The sequence below is a fragment of the Oncorhynchus mykiss genome, chromosome 9, assembly GCF_013265735.2.
Source record: "Oncorhynchus mykiss isolate Arlee chromosome 9, USDA_OmykA_1.1, whole genome shotgun sequence".
Taxonomy (NCBI): Eukaryota; Metazoa; Chordata; class Actinopteri; order Salmoniformes; family Salmonidae; genus Oncorhynchus; species Oncorhynchus mykiss.
In genome coordinates, this window is record NC_048573.1 from 39,498,459 (window position 1) to 39,514,514 (window position 16,056).

General features: G+C 44.7%; 1 protein-coding gene and 1 long non-coding RNA gene across 2 annotated transcripts in view; both read left to right on the plus strand.

The window, feature by feature from the left end:
- The window catches only part of adcy6a (adenylate cyclase 6a), a 47,949-nt gene extending 32,528 nt beyond the window's left edge, over window positions 1–15,421 (plus strand). The window contains exons 4-23 of the mRNA XM_021615618.2: window positions 6,985–7,134; window positions 7,299–7,420; window positions 8,441–8,552; window positions 8,650–8,777; window positions 8,967–9,125; window positions 9,641–9,782; window positions 10,300–10,428; window positions 10,696–10,724; window positions 10,919–11,066; window positions 11,172–11,269; window positions 11,352–11,439; window positions 11,535–11,651; window positions 11,758–11,916; window positions 12,095–12,270; window positions 12,371–12,424; window positions 12,613–12,745; window positions 12,865–13,128; window positions 13,319–13,523; window positions 13,748–13,872; window positions 14,193–15,421. Coding sequence (XP_021471293.1) covers window positions 6,985–7,134; window positions 7,299–7,420; window positions 8,441–8,552; window positions 8,650–8,777; window positions 8,967–9,125; window positions 9,641–9,782; window positions 10,300–10,428; window positions 10,696–10,724; window positions 10,919–11,066; window positions 11,172–11,269; window positions 11,352–11,439; window positions 11,535–11,651; window positions 11,758–11,916; window positions 12,095–12,270; window positions 12,371–12,424; window positions 12,613–12,745; window positions 12,865–13,128; window positions 13,319–13,523; window positions 13,748–13,872; window positions 14,193–14,321 — 2,667 coding nt within the window. The 3' untranslated portion in view covers window positions 14,322–15,421. The remainder of the gene's footprint in view (window positions 1–6,984; window positions 7,135–7,298; window positions 7,421–8,440; window positions 8,553–8,649; window positions 8,778–8,966; window positions 9,126–9,640; window positions 9,783–10,299; window positions 10,429–10,695; window positions 10,725–10,918; window positions 11,067–11,171; window positions 11,270–11,351; window positions 11,440–11,534; window positions 11,652–11,757; window positions 11,917–12,094; window positions 12,271–12,370; window positions 12,425–12,612; window positions 12,746–12,864; window positions 13,129–13,318; window positions 13,524–13,747; window positions 13,873–14,192) is intronic.
- LOC110532032 lies at window positions 2,795–5,183 on the plus strand. The gene is made up of 2 exons (XR_002474798.2): window positions 2,795–4,249; window positions 4,750–5,183. It is a non-coding gene; the product is annotated as an uncharacterized LOC110532032 (long non-coding RNA).
- Window positions 15,422–16,056: the final 635 nt, after the last annotated feature.

A 16,056-nucleotide genomic window follows, 5' to 3' on the forward strand; every position in this document is an offset into this window, starting at 1 on the left:
GTTGATTGTGTATGTTTCAGTGTATCCACATAAGAATGCATTCTTGTTTATGCCACGATGCTTAAAGAGGTTTAGGTGCAATTCAATCAAACAAGATTATGAGGTTTCCAAGATAAATTAAAAATATAGATAAATTTGAGAGCTGCAACAATGCATTTTTGGATTTCTTTACTGAACAAAACAATATGCACCAATTCAAAACTGAACTGCATATCAACTGGAATGTTCTCTTGCTGTGAGGAACAAAGTTGTACCAGATTCTGTATGGTTTTAGACGGACAAGTATAGACTGTAGACTCTTTGGCATCTCAGGTCATCACTGGAGTGAGTCTGTCAGTCTTTTATTCCGCTGCGGATTCATTGAGTCATTTGGTCATTTATTGATGGACCCTGCCCATCCACGCTAAGCCTTTTAGAGGCCTTTTAAATGCATTTTCATTTATCCTGCGCTGTTTTTGTCATTGCTGCTGCTGCTGTTCTTTTGCACCTGTCTAAATCAGGGACTACTGGTTTACGCAACTCCATTTTGATAACCAAGGATAAGGTTCTCTGTCTACAGAGTGACACACTGAGTATGGACTGTACCCCCTGAGATACTACAACCATTATTGTTTTAGAGGGTCCTCCTAATCACTATGTAATAGACTTTTTACCGCAGTGGGCTAAATCCGGTTCACAAACAGTGCTTCTCGGTGCTTCTCGGTCGCCTTGAAGAAATCGACTTTCAAACAAAAGTATGCATCTCGTGACGGGCTTTATACAAAAGAAAGACACCTGTACCATGTCAGATATAGAGTTGGAATAGTAATTCAATTTTGAGTTTGCGTACACAATATTACACTTTATATACATCACAGAAGACTGAAATATGACAAAACTGTTTGTCATAGAAACACTGTTTTTTTTTGGCGTTTAAAAAAAATACTGTTTATTAATTATGAAATGATGAAAAGTATTAATAACATGAGGCCACTAGGTCATTTGACTACAGGAAATGATTAATAGACAATAGTAGTATGTCCTACTGTATTGTGGCGTGGACAATATAAGGTTATTACTGTGTGTGTGTGTGTGTGTGTGTGTGTGTCTGTAGACCGGGACAGGTGTAGGCCCACAACAGGTAGATAGATGGTGCTGAGTGGAGCTCCTGAACAGTACGTGTGTGTGCTGTCGTGTAAACCTGCAGGCTCTCTCGCTCTTGAGAAAAGCAAGCAATTAGGCCTGGCCTGTGATCCTACATACATACTGTATAGTACAACTATACACACAGACAACACTCTGTCACAAGCAAGAAGACACACAGGCAATGTCAACTCTCCCTCACATATATGCATACAGTACTCTCTAGACACACACAGGCAGCATACATTCACCTGTACACACAGACCACTTAAGTAAACACGCACACATACACACACACACATACCAGGTTTCATTCTTCTCTCTGGGCTGTTTTTGCTTGAACAGTGAGAGTAATGTAAACAGAGCTGAGTGCTAGGAGCCATCTGCCTAATGTCACTGTGGCCCATATCTGTCCTCTCCAGCTCTCTCTCTCTCGCTCTCTCTCTCCCCCTCACCCCTTCCCCTCGCTCCCTCTCTTACTATCTCTCTCTCTCGCTCTCTCTCTCCCTCACTCCCTCCCCTACTATCTCTCTCTCTCCGTCTCTCCCCCTCACTCCTTCCCCTCTCTCCCTCTCTTACTATCTCTCTCCCTCACTCTCCCTCACTCCCTCCCCTCGCTCCCTCCCTTACTATCTCTCTCTCTCCCTCTCCCCCTCACTCCTTCCCCTCACTCCTTCCCCTCTCTTACTCTCTCTCTCTCTCCCTCACTCCACTCTCTCCCTCTCTTGTCCTCTCCCTCCCTCACTCCCTCTCTCTCTCCCTCACTCCCTCCCTTACTATCTCTCTCTCTCTCCCTCACTCCCTCCCGTACTATCTCTCTCTCCCTCTCTCTCCCTCTCTCCCTCCCCTCGCTCCCTCCCTTACTATCTCTCCCTCTCTCCCTCCCTCACTCCCTCCCCTCGCTCCCTCCCTTACTATCTCTCTCTCCCTCCACTACCACCACATCCTTCCTCCACTCAACATCCCCCTGTCTTCCATGTTATCTGTTGTTGTCCATTGTATGCTATTCTATTTGTTCTATTCTCACCCCCTTCACCCCTCCCAGTCTCCACCCCATTCCCTTAGGTCACATATATTTCTGCCTCCAATTTTCCATGACTGTTTCTCATTCTATATCTCTTACTCCCCCCTTGCCCCATGTTCTCCATGTCCCTGGTATATTTCTCTCTTCTTTAATTCTTCCTGTTTTAATTGTTTCCCTCTTTGGTGTAAAAACTCATATCCACCTGTGCACTTGTTTTTCGGAAAGGTCAGGGAGAGTTCAAAGTTCATTCATGGGTCAGATGTGGATTAAGAGATCAGGGGGTATTAGCCACCAACTGACTTTCTTTGACGAAATGCACACATATTTTGGGCTTGGTGGGATTTCATCCCTTTCTGTGTAATATTCTTGGGAGGAAGCCTGTATTGAGGGTTAGAATGAATGGCAGCAGGTGCGTGATAAAACCATAAAAAGGACAAATCCAAGGAGGCCGAGATGCAAAGATATACTTAATTTAATCCGTGCTTAAAAAAATACAAAGCTGAAAGTGCACATTGCAAAAAAGTGCTAAAATTGCTTTTTTTTCCTCCTCACTTTTTAGCACCGTGCACTTTCAGCTTTGTATTGTTTCGAGCATGGATTAAATTAAGTATATCTTTGCATCTCGGCCTCTTTGGATTTGTCCTTTTTTGGTTTGAGTGCGAGTATCTTCGGAAACTCTACAGATATTCTTGGGCGGAGGAATATTTTTAAAGTGTGGAAACTAATACGGTTGTATGTTTTGCTGTAAACTGAAATCAATTGAAGTCGTTCAAACCAATCCTACATGTGTTACTGTCTCTGCCCAGTAGGAGGCAGGCTTCACCTGCATAATGATGTGGCACCCCGACTGTCTATTTCAGGATGATTCAAATATTTACAAGGATAGAATCACTTTCATATTAAGTAAAGGGAGAGCCTAAGAGAGAAAGAAAGACGTGGGGGGTTGGCAAAATACATTCTCTTATACCTCAATGGAAAGATGTGGTATAGATTGGGGTGACCTTGTTTAACCCTCTCTGCCTCATGAGCACCATAACAACTTGTCTGTGCTAATTTAGGGTCTCCACATAGGGTGTGACATCACAGTGTTTCCTGTTGGCATGCGGCCAGCCTGTGTTTGTGTCTAAAAGCAGTGGAGGGTGGAGGGTTTCTACTCTCTCTCTCACGCAGCATGCTGTGAAAAAGAGGCCATCTTTAAAGGAAACTGCTTCTCGTCGGGTCAAAGGGCAGTGGTTTTTCCCACACTGCAGCTGGGGACACTCTGGGGACAGTGTGACAGGCACAGGACACATAAAAAAAAAGCCTGTTTAAAGTGTAAGGAGTTCAGAAAGCAAGCTGTAAAACATATGAGGTGGTCAATGAGGGGATGAGAACAGGAGGAAACACGACTTCACAAACAGGATCAGCATGCCTCCAAAGGGAATGTTAATGTTGCTGTTGTTGGTGTGCATGTGCATGTGTGGACGCGCGTGGGTGTGAATTTGGGTGTTTGCAGGAGTGCATGCATGGATACTGTGTATTTCCATACAAGGTCAGATGTATGTAAGGTATTATAATGATTTAACTGCACATCTCAGCCCATGAGAAGTACACTTTGTCATTGAACACAGTATATGACCTGTGAATCTGTATGGAAGCCATCATAGAATAAAAGAAAGAGAGCTGTGTAGGGATGAAACGGTTACCGGTTTCACGACCAACCACAGTAAAATTCCCGACGATTAGTATTACCGTTTCAAATTTGAATTATCATTAAAAACCGTGTTTGATTACCACGGGTTGGAAAAACTCGCGGTAAATACTGTCCAGCATCAACCAAATTTAGCAACGGTCTGACGCAGGCGCAGCATGCAACGTGGGTTTTGTTTTGTGTGAAAACATGACGGAAGGCAGTGACAGCACTCGGGAGATTTTTCAGCCTTCCAAGAGGACCACATCTGAAGTGTGGTCGTATTTTTTTTTAAAGAGTGTTGAGAAACTTCATCGAATATCACCTTGTCTGCAGAACAACAACCAAAAAATCGCTGCGAAAGGGCGCAACACTTCACATCTCTTGGGTCAATCTTCATGACCACCACCCCACTACTTTATAGCGAATGCAAGGTAAGTTAACTTTTAGCTCAATGCATGATGTGGGGACTTCGGAATGGGGGGAACATGTCATGGTTTGTCTGTCTGACTTGCTAATAGCTTGTCAATCAGGTAACTGAAGCTTTCAGTGTTGCAAACTCTTGTAAAAACACTACACGTTGTTCTGCTGTTGTATGCGTCGTGTGTCTGCAGACTCTATTCGCCAATTACACACGATAGCACGTTATGTAGTTTTACCCAACCAATATATTTTGTTCATTTAAAATCCGGTAGACGTCGACTTGTTTCTACAACTGTTCCAGCAGGAGAACCACTATAGACTCCTATACAAGGCTCCTCGTATTTATGTCAATTGTTGGGCACATTGCGATTACTATCACAGTCTTAAGACTCATTAGAATGTATGTAAATTGTGCATGGGGTAATTGCATATACTCACACACTCTTGTGTGTGTTTGTGTAATTATAATGTAATAATACCAATAATACATTTGCTATTCCCTTGTTTACAGAGATGGACGTACAGCAGGCAAACCCAGTGATGCTACCGGTCCCTCCTCGTCTACAGTTGTGACACAGACACTCTAGCAAGCATTTAAAAAGGCAGGCTGCTTATGCACCCACATCAAAAAATGCTCAAGACCTCACTGTAGCCCTTTCCTATTACATTGCAAAGGACATGATGCCATTTCAAATTGTTGAGAAGCCTGAAGGTTGCCGTGCCTCACTACGAAGTGAGTGCTGCTAATTGTATTTGTTGTTTATTTTATTTGCTTACTTAAGGTTGTGCTCATTTAAACCTGTGCTAGGGGAACTTCTACCTGTCATGGCCACATGGTGCCATCTTTAATGTTTTTACTTTAGTGTTTATGCCCACAAAAAGTGCACAGTGCTGCTAATTTTATTTGTCGTTTGTTGGTTTTCAATATAAAACTTGGTGAAATGATTTCAGTGTGTGTATTAGTACTTTTTGAACATTTCCAGCACATTTGAACAATACTGTGATAATACTGATAACCGTGATAATTCTGGTCACTAATTGTGATATGGAATTGAAAACAGTTTCATCTCTAGCAGGGGGAGGGGGAGAGGGAGCGGGAGAGAAAGATGGGGCGGGGGAAGGGTAGATTGTATGCTATCGGTACATGTATTCATTACGGTATATTCTTGGTCCACTGTGAGGTATCCGTGTACTTTGAAATTCCCATCTAGAGAGTTAGGCGCATTTCCTGGAGATGTTGTCAACCGTAGAAATGTCAGTAGACCTGCGCCACTTTTATTGCATGGCAAGGAAAATACCATTTCAGTGTCAGATTCCTTGTGTAGTTCATTACTGTATGGCTTCTGTACAGTGAGTCCCTATCCAGGTACCCACAGCATGGCTCTACTCTGCCCCCTAGCACAGAATGTTAAAGGTCCAATGCAGCTGTTTTTATCTCCATATCAAATCCTATCTGGGTAACAACTAAGTACCATACGGTGATTGTTTTCAATAAAAATGGTCAAATACAGCAAAAATAGCGTCATTAGCAAAGATACATTTCTTAAGCAAAAAATGTAGCTTGTACTGTCAGGGAGTGGTCTGAAAGCAAGCTGTTAACTAGCTATTAACACTATTTACAACCTGGTGATGTTACCAGGCAGGCCAAAACTCCATCCCACTAAAACAGGCTGAGATTTCAGGTGGCCTTTTCAAACAGCTTACACTCATAATGTTCACAATTTCACAGTATTGTCCCGTTTTCATAGTGTTCTCATAAAACACAGAGAAATCAAATGTTTGAATGCATTGGGCCTTTCACCCTTTACACTTGTGGGAATTGGCCTATATGGATAGGGCTACATTGAAATGTTTTAAAGCGTATGCATAACCATGGTAGCAATTAAAAGCGAACAGTTTGGAGATTATGGGGAAATTATTCGACTAAAGGTGAGGACACAACAGTTCACCTGACACGACTGAATCCAAACATTAAATTGTTGATTTTATGTACATTTTTACATTTACTGTTCTTTTTGCAATATTTGTTGCTAGCTAAATCTGAAAATACTCTGGACACATTCAGTAACATAATAATAGTATTGGAAAAAATTGGGGTAGGTGCAACAGAAGACAATGACAAATGACAAAGTTGACGAACAATGACAAAGTTTTGAGTGAGATGTCAAACTGGTGTCTCCAAGTGGCCACACACCTCTCCAAAACGTGCATAGTTCCCAAGTCATTTCAATGTGCTTTTATGACTCAAAGAAGATTCTTCAACTACTTTTTTGAAGCTCTCCAGGTTGTGCCGTTGAGGAACTGGAGCAAGCACACTTGTAGTTGTTTTGTTTGGAATACAGCCCTGCATCCCAGAGTTTTATGATATGCGAAATGTGAAATGCACATTTGGACTCACGGGTGTTTGGCTTGCTTGTATGGCATCAAAGCAGTATTTATTATCCTCCACGTCTCATCTTTCAAAATACTTTTGAGTCCTCTTAATTCTCAGCTCAAGTTTAGAACGTCGGTCAGTCAAAACCGATACAGCGCTGTGAATCAGAGACCCTGAGCTCTGACAGTATGTATAGCATGTTACTGTACAGCCACTGCGTTCCAATCTAGGAACTTATCAGTGTCCAAATCTGCCATTTTCAACCAGTATACAGGTGTAAAGGGCTACGGGAAAAACAGATAATTTTTAAATGTGGGGTCAAGGCTCTAAATGCCCCCCCCCCCCCCCTCCCTTTATCCTCCTCTCTTCTAGCTGAACGCCAATGTGCTGATCTTCCTGTGCACTAACATCATTGGGATATGTACCCACTACCCTGCCGAGGTGTCTCAGAGACAGGCTTTCCAGGAGACCAGAGGATACATTCAGGCCAGACTGCACCTGCAGAGAGAGAACCAGCAGCAGGTACACCACAGACAGACAGACAGACAGATATATTAATACAGATACACACAAACACACACTGTAAACACCTCCATTGACTGATAGAAAGCAGGAATTTTGAAGGGCATAACTATTAAATGCAGCTGCTAACCTAGACAGTTTTTTTTCCTCTCCCAACACTTCAGGAGCGCCTGTTGCTGTCTGTGTTGCCAAGGCATGTTGCCATGGAGATGAAGGCCGACATCAACGCTAAAAAGGAAGACATGATGTTCCATAAGATCTACATCCAGAAACATGACAACGTCAGGTCAGCATAGACACTTTCGTCTTTATAACCCCTGACAACAACACATCTGTATTCACAGCGTTACTTGATCAAACCAAACTGACAAGAGCTATGACTTCTAACGTCTAACACAATGTTCATGTGTTTTGTCGCGCTTTTATCACGCTCTCGAGTGGCGCGGCGGTCTAAGGCACTGCATCTCAGTGCTTGAGGCGTAACTACAGACACCCTGGTTCAAATCCAGTCTGTATCACAACCGGCTGTGATTGGGAGTCCCATAGGGCAGCGCACAATTGGCCCAGCATCGTCCGGGTTTGGCCGGTGTAGGCCGTTGTTGTAAATAAGAATTGGTTCTTAACTGACTTTCCTAGTTTAAATAAAGTTTTTTTTTTAAATTGCTCTAGGCAAACTACTCTTAGAATTGCTGTGCCTCATATTCAACAGTAGGGGAGAGCTGGGATGAAAGTAACACAGGCAAAAGTAGCTCACCCATTTTCTAAGTTAACACGGAATCTAGAATGACGTAGTGAACTCAGCTCGTTCCTAATGCGGAGGACGAGCTCCCTGCAAATAATAAGCAACCCTTTCCGAATGAATGAAATTGTAGTTGCTAATGATAGAGGACATAAGTAAGTTATTTGTCCTAAAATATGGTATTTCTAGTGCTATCGATCTCTGAGTAATTACTTGAAAAATGAAGTGTTACTTGCAGATCAATATTCTCATACACACACACACACTCACTTAGGGTTTGATAGAGAGCAGGCTAATTAAGGATAGTAAGGGAATACTTAATTACCAGCAGCCAATATAAGATAATCCCCAAAGATGGGGAGCTCCAGCCCAGATTCAATTAAAGCACTGAGTATACACACTAAGTTTCAGACACACACACACACACACACACACACACACACACACACACACACACACACACACACACACACACACACACACACAGACAAGCAGAGGAGGCGGATAAAGGATCATCTGATAATTCAGTCAATCAATAATCAAGCCTATCTTTTTATTTTTCCTCAGTATTCTGTTTGCAGACATTGAGGGCTTCACCAGCTTGGCATCTCAGTGTACGGCTCAGGAGTTGGTCATGACACTCAACGAGCTCTTTGCCCGCTTCGACAAACTAGCATCGGTAAATAAGCATTTCTCTTTCACCTCTCTCTTTTCGCCTTCTCCCCATTTTGTTCATTTTCCTCCATTCAGTGTCCTGTGTTAATCTCTCTCTGTAGGAGAACCACTGTCTGCGTATCAAGATCCTGGGCGACTGTTACTACTGTGTGTCTGGGCTTCCTGAGCCCCGCGCTGACCACGCCCACTGCTGTGTGGAGATGGGCGTTGACATGATAGAGGCCATCTCGTGAGTATGAGGAACGTCTGTGTGTGGGGAGATGGCATATTTTCTAGACATGAAAAATCATTAAAATATGTATAATGTATTGCCTCGGTCTGTTGGGGTATCATGTGTTTTTTGGAAAGAAATGGAACATACATCTTCTGTGTGTGTATGTGTGTGTGTGTGTGTGTGTGTGTGTGTGTGTGTGTGTAGGCTGGTGCGAGAGGTGACAGGGGTCAACGTGAACATGCGTGTGGGTATCCACAGTGGCCGTGTGCACTGTGGGGTGCTGGGACTCAGGAAGTGGCAGTTTGACGTGTGGTCCAATGATGTCACACTAGCCAACCATATGGAGGCTGGGGGCAAGGCAGGGTGAGGGAAAAACACGCACACACAGTGCTTTAAGCACCAACTGTCAGAGCAGCTCACAGATTACTGCACCTGTACATAGCCCACCTATAATTTAGCCCAAACAACTACCTATTTCCCTACTGTATTTATTTTATTTATTTTGCTCCTTTGCACCCCATTAGTTTTATTTCTACTTTGCACATTCTTCCACTGCAAATCTACCGTTCCAGTGTTTTACTTGCTATATTTACTTGCTATATTGTATTTACTTTGCCACCATGGCCTTTTTTTGCCTTTACCTCCCTTATCTCACCTCATTTGCTCACATCGTATATAGACTTGTTTCTACTGTATTATTGACTGTATGTTTGTTTTGTCGTTGTATGTGTCGAACTGCTTTGCGTTGTCTTGGCCAGGTCGCAATTGTAAATGAGAACTTGTTCTCAACTTGCCTACCTGGTTAAATAAAGGTGAAATAAAAATAAATAAAAAACAGACCCAGAGAGAGAGAGACTGACCTTGTGTCCCTTTTCCAGGAGGATCCACATAACCAAGGCCACTCTGCAGTATCTGAATGGGGATTATGAGGTGGAGCCTGGGTTCGGGGGGGAGAGGAACGCTTACCTGAAGGAGAACAGCATCGAGACCTTCCTGGTGCTGGGCTGCAGCCAGAAAAGGGTTAGTAACAAAACTATTTCCTACACCTGCCAACCACCACACATACAGTTCTGTTATAGTATGCAGAGTTTTGGCAAGATGGGAGTACCGCTATGGACCGAAAGTGACAATGTAGCAGGTTATGACAACTAGCGCAGCTGGTTAGGAGAATGAACATAGCTGGTTAGGAGAAGGTGGTTAAGGTTAGGAGAAGGGTTTAGGGTTAGCTCAAATGTTAGTTGTCCCCGACGCGACTGGAACATTCATCGTTTGGTCCGTAGCTGTACTCTATTTAGCCACAAACATTATACTGGACACTAGAGATCAGTAATGTTTCTCACCCATTCCAATCAGCTTTACATTTCCACCAGGGTTAGAAACTCTTGGGGATGCCTTAAAAAGTGGGCAGGAATAACCGTTGTCTTTTTTTATGTTGGGTTGCACCTCTTTAATCCACACCAGGGTTTCACCGGATCAATTTGTCTAACCTCTCCCTCTATCTCTCTCTCTCTGTGTGTGTGTGCTTTCCTCTGTGTAGAAAGACGAGAAGGACATGATGGCCAAGATGCAGAGGACGCGGTCCAACTCCAACGAGGGCCTGATGCCTCCCTGGGTGCCCGACACAAGGTTCTCCAGGACCAAGGACTCCAAAGTCTTCAGACAGATGGTGAGGCTGGACCTCTCTCTCGGCTTATCTGTACCTCTCCGGCTTCTACTTATAGTCTCTCAATCGTCTCACCCATTAATGTCACCTCTCCTGCGAGAGCTCTGTGTGTCCACCAATTGTCTCTGCTGTCTCTTCCTCCCCTGTCTCCTGAGGGCCAGCTGCATCTCTCACAGCCAGGGTTTTATCTATTGCCTAATCCTTCTGTTTTACATCTCTCCTCTGGGTTGTTGTATGTTGGTTCATCCTAATTTTCTTTCTCTTTCTCAGGGGATTGATGAGTCATCCAGCAAAGACAAGTGAGTGGTTATTGCCCTGAGGATTTTTGGGATACACACACATAACGTCACCTATATACACACCCAGGTAGACAGGCACACGCGCCAAGATACACTTTCGCGTACTCTAAAGGTCTTACCATTTGACCTCTCTTCTCTCCCTCGCTCTCTCGCTCCCGCCTCTCCCCCTCCCTCGCTACTCTTCCCCTTTCCAGCCGTGGTGCCCAGGAGGCAATGAACCCCGAGGATGAGGTGGATGAGTTTCTGGGGCGAGCCATCGACGCCCGCAGCATCGACCAGCTGAGGAAGGACCACGTCAAGAAGTTTCTGCTCACCTTCCAGACGTCCAGCTTGGAAAAAAAGGTCTGTCTGCCTCTGGGCATTATTTAGTTCATCCCTGGAGTATTAGTCCCCTGATGCTTTCTGCTGAGTCCGTTTTTAACAGGTTTTGATCTGTCTCTCTGGTAGTATTCGAAGAAGGTGGACGATCGCTTCGGGGGTTACGTAGCTTGTACTCTCCTGGTCTTCTGTTTCATCTCCTTCATCCAGATTGTCATATTTCCACAGTGAGTGACACACACACACACACACACGTGCACGTGCGCGTACACGTTTCTGAGTCCTCCGTCTGTGTGTCTTGTCCTGCAGCACCCCGGTCATGCTAGGGATCTACATCAGTATCTTCATCATCCTCGCCAACATCCTCTTCATCTGTGCCATATATTCCTGCGTTAAGGTAGGAACCTCCACGACACACACATTACCTAGTGTACACACCCACGTGCATTCCGGACACTAAACTTTCTTTCCTCTATTCCTCCTCTCCTGCAGCTGTTTCCAGCTGCGATGCAGACGGTGTCAAAGAAGATAGTCCAGTCTCGTACCAACAGCACTCTGGTGGGGGTGTTCACCATCATCCTCGTCTTCATCTCTGCCTTTGTCAACATGGTGAGACTGAACAGATTGACACGCGCACACACACACACACACACACACACACACACACACACACACACACAAATTAACATGTTTGTGTGCGTCTCCTCTGTTGCAGTTTGCCTGTGACACAGAGAGCTTGGTGGTCTGTATCTCCCGGGAGCTGAACATCTCTGTTGCCATGGTGACGCCATGTCTCATCCGCAACCTGTCTGTGTCTGTAGACGGGGGTCTAGAGATCTGTCCCAGCCAGGGCCCCTCATGCCCCTTCCCAGAGGTGAGTGGGTGTGTCACTGATGTCAGGTTTGCCGATTGGAAAAACAACGTTTTTCACACGTCTTTATATGGACCAGAAAATACCTTTTATGTTCTTCGTAATAACAGATCAATCGGATCATCAATCAATCAATGAAGACTAAAAGTTGACAAATCCTCTCTGTCCTTCTCTCCCTCAGTATTTCAGCTACAGTGTGCTGCTGACCCTGCTGGCGTGTTCAGTTTTCCTCCAGATCAGCAGTATAGGCAAGCTGGCCCTCATGCTGCTCATCCAGCTCACCTTCCTGCTGCTGGTGGAGTGGCCACAGGTGGCGCTGTTCGACAGCGCTGACCTCTTCGTCACCTCCAATGCCCTGTGAGTACTGGGGCTGTGTTCAGGAGGGCACAACGTGGTCGTACATGTTTTCCTTTGAAAGTGGATTTGACTAAACCCTTTTCTTATCTTTCACCTCCAGTGATTTCAATGAAACTATTCAATGGTCCCGTTTCAATGAAACTACAGACGAGTGGTAGGTTTGGATTCAAAATCTTTTCTCAAATCGTTTAAAAAATAATAATTTTAGATCTGTGTAGGGATGTGTGTATGGCCCAGTTTCTCTTTCTTTGACTCACTCCGTCTTTCTGCGGTTTGGCTTGTGTCTTTCTTTGTTTTCTTTCTAGCAATTTCTCTCTGACCTCCTCTTCCGTCTCTCTGCAGCCCGTTCAGTGAGACCAAAGTTTCCCTGAGGGTCATGACTCCTGTGATTCTCACTGTGTTTGTGCTGGCGCTCTACCTCCACGCCCAGCAGGTGGAGTCCACGTCACGCCTCGACTTCCTCTGGAAACTACAGGTACCATGAGCCTACAGGGGAGCACTCCTCTTCCTTGACTACAGCAGAACAGTGTAGCGTAAGATGTCCCCCCCCCCACCCACCTATCTTAACATTGCTCCCTCACATCCTACTTCCAGGCCACAGAAGAGAAGGAGGAGATGGAGGAGCTGCAGGCGTACAACCGCCGCCTCCTCCACAACATCCTGCCCAAGGACGTGGCCGCTCACTTCCTGGCGCGGGAGCGGAGGAACGACGAGCTCTACTACCAGTCCTGTGAGTGTGTGGCCGTCATGTTCGCCTCCATCTCCAACTTCTCTGAGTTCTACGTGGAGCTGGAGGCCAACAACGAGGGAGTGGAGTGCCTCCGGCTGCTCAACGAGATCATCGCCGACTTTGACGAGGTAAAGAGGGAGAGGATAGGAGAGGGTTAGCCCATGGGATTTTGGAGGCCGAGTATCATTGTTAATTCAGTGTCTTTTGCCCTTTGGTGAATTTTCGGTACTATCATCTTCGGTCCTCATGCATTTAAACAGGATTCTTTTTTTGGTCTGTCTCGAACCTGAGCCTGTGTGTGTTTTGTCCTGCTCTAAGATCATCAGTGAGGAGAGGTTCCGTCAGCTGGAGAAGATCAAGACCATCGGCAGCACCTACATGGCCGCCTCGGGTCTCAATGACTCCACCTACGACCGCGAGGGCCGCTCCCACATCACGGCTCTGGCCGACTACGCCATGAGACTGAGGGAGCAGATGAAGTACATCAACGAGCATTCCTTCAACAACTTCCAGATGAAGATAGGTGAGGGGAAACAGTCTGAAAACAAGGGAAAACAAAGCTTTAAACAAGCTAGGTGAGGTTGAAGTTCACACGAACCTCTGAAACAGACAGGAATTGAGTGGGATGGAAACCGGAATGGCAGACCAAAGAGAGAGTTGGTTGATAGTAAATGGAGTAGAATTTAGTTGGATGCGTGAGTTTGGTATGAATAACCGCTATGTTAATAACTGGCTCTCTTTTCTCAGGTCTGAACATTGGGCCAGTGGTGGCAGGGGTGATTGGAGCACGGAAGCCACAGTACGATATCTGGGGGAACACGGTCAACGTGGCCAGTCGCATGGACAGCACAGGAGTCCCCGACCGCATTCAGGTATGGAGAATGTCAATCAGTTAACACTCAGTAGCTCATACTCAGCTCCTAATGTTTTTTTTGCATTAAGGTCCCCATTAGCCGGCGCCAATGGCGACAGCTAGTCTTACTGGGGTCCGACAAACAAAATACTTTACAAATTACATACATTTAAAATCATTAAACATGTAGTGTGCTTGTGTGTGTGCATCTGTCAGTTACATATACATGTGAGTACCTACACACAACAAGTAGGTCACAGTGCAAAAAAAATGTCTCACCTTGTATTTTAGCCAACAACTTTTTTGTTTCTGTTATTCATTTTTCCGCACTCTCCTCAGGTGACCACGGACCTCCACCAGGTGCTTTCAGATATCGGCTACGTTCTGGAGTGTCGTGGGGTCGTTAAGGTCAAGGGTAAAGGGGAAATGACGACCTACTTCCTGAATGATGGACCACCCAATAGTTAGCAGCCGTGGCAGCGCTAGCCGGGACCATTCCCACTGCAAGGACACGGCAGCACTATTGAGGGAGGACAGGCACCGCGAGCTAGCGGCTAACAACTAGCGACGCCATCACTTGAAACCCGAGCAAAGAGAAAAGACTATGAGACTCCAGGATTTGAGAAGGAAAGTGTTCTTGTGTGGCAGCCATGTTTTGGAAGGATGAGTGTTTTTCTCATGTCTAGCCTCTCTCTCAGGCTACTTGAAAGTTGCAAAGTTTGTCTATTTAAAACCACGCCTTTAGCCTGTGTCAAATGAAGGAAAAAGCTGTACATAAGGCTACTTTTTTTTTTTTTTTTCATTATGTGTGATTTTTTTCTGTCATTTTTTATTTCGGGATAATTATGAAACAGGTACTCATGTTTTATTTCTGGGTTACTTATTTATTTTAGTCTTGATGTTTTGTGCAAAAAGTCCTTTATGAAAAAGTGCGTGCACAAATATCCAGTTTATTACAAGTGTGTATGTACATGCATATTTGTGTGTGTATAATTGAGAAGGAAAATATTGACCAAAGACCAAAGTATTTACAAAAAAACAAGGCAAGACTTGTCTGTTATGTTTTCGCGGAAGTCTGCCATTATCACTAACTCAATCTGTTGCACGGCAATATCCTCAGTCTTTGTACTTCAGTGCCAAAGGCTATTTCTCAGTATGGGCAAAATGTGTAACAACTTTCATTTTGAGGTCAAGCACAGTTTATCATCGATGACATCTGTAGAATTACTCTGCCTCATCTCTAAAACATGTAATTCAATAGTAAATAGTGGCTTGGAAGCCTTTTTTAAGTCCGGGGGAGAAGATTCAACAAAATGAGAGGAAATGGCAGTTCCACCCAGGATGATGGTCCCCCTCCTCCTAAACCCTTGTCAGATTGGTTCCCCGCTCCATGGCTCAGTCCAGCTATAAAATAAAAGCTCAGAGCTTGAGCATCCAAGGCACAGCTGTATACGTCATGGCCATAAAGGCATATACGGCCAACTGCGCCGTCCCTTTCAATGAGGTATGTTTTCTGTGCAAATGGAAATGAAAGGACTCAAAACTAAAAAAAGATGTCCCAAAACCATCTAGGGGAAAACCTGGGCATTAGATGCACTGGTGCATATATACAATGCATTCAAAAACTATTCACTTTTCCCACATTTTGTTACATTACAGCCTTATTCTAAAATGTACTAAATACATAAAAACCCTCATCAATCTACACACAATCCCCCATAATGGCAAATTTTCGTAAGTAGAAAAAACAGAAATAGCTTATTTACATAAGTATTCAGACCCTTTGCTATGGACTCCACCTGTTTTTCAGCGGCAGGGACTGGGAGACTAGTCAGGATCGAGGGAAAGACGAACGGAGCAAAGTACAGAGAGATCCTTGATTGAAAACCTGCTCCAGAGTGCTCAGGACCTCAGACTGGGGTGAAGGTTCACCTTCCAACAGGACAACGACCCTAAGAACACAGCCAAGACAACGCAGGAGTGGCTTCGGGACAAGTCTCTGAATGTTCTTGAGTGGCCCAGCCAGAGCCCGGACTTGAACCCGATTAAACATCTCAGGAGAGACCTGAAAATAGCTGTGCAGTGACGCTCCCCATCCAACCTGACAGAGCTTGAGAGGATCTGCAGAGAAGAATGGGAGAAACTCCTCAAATACAGGTGTGCCAAGCTTGTAGCGTCATACCAAAGAAGACTCAAGGATGTA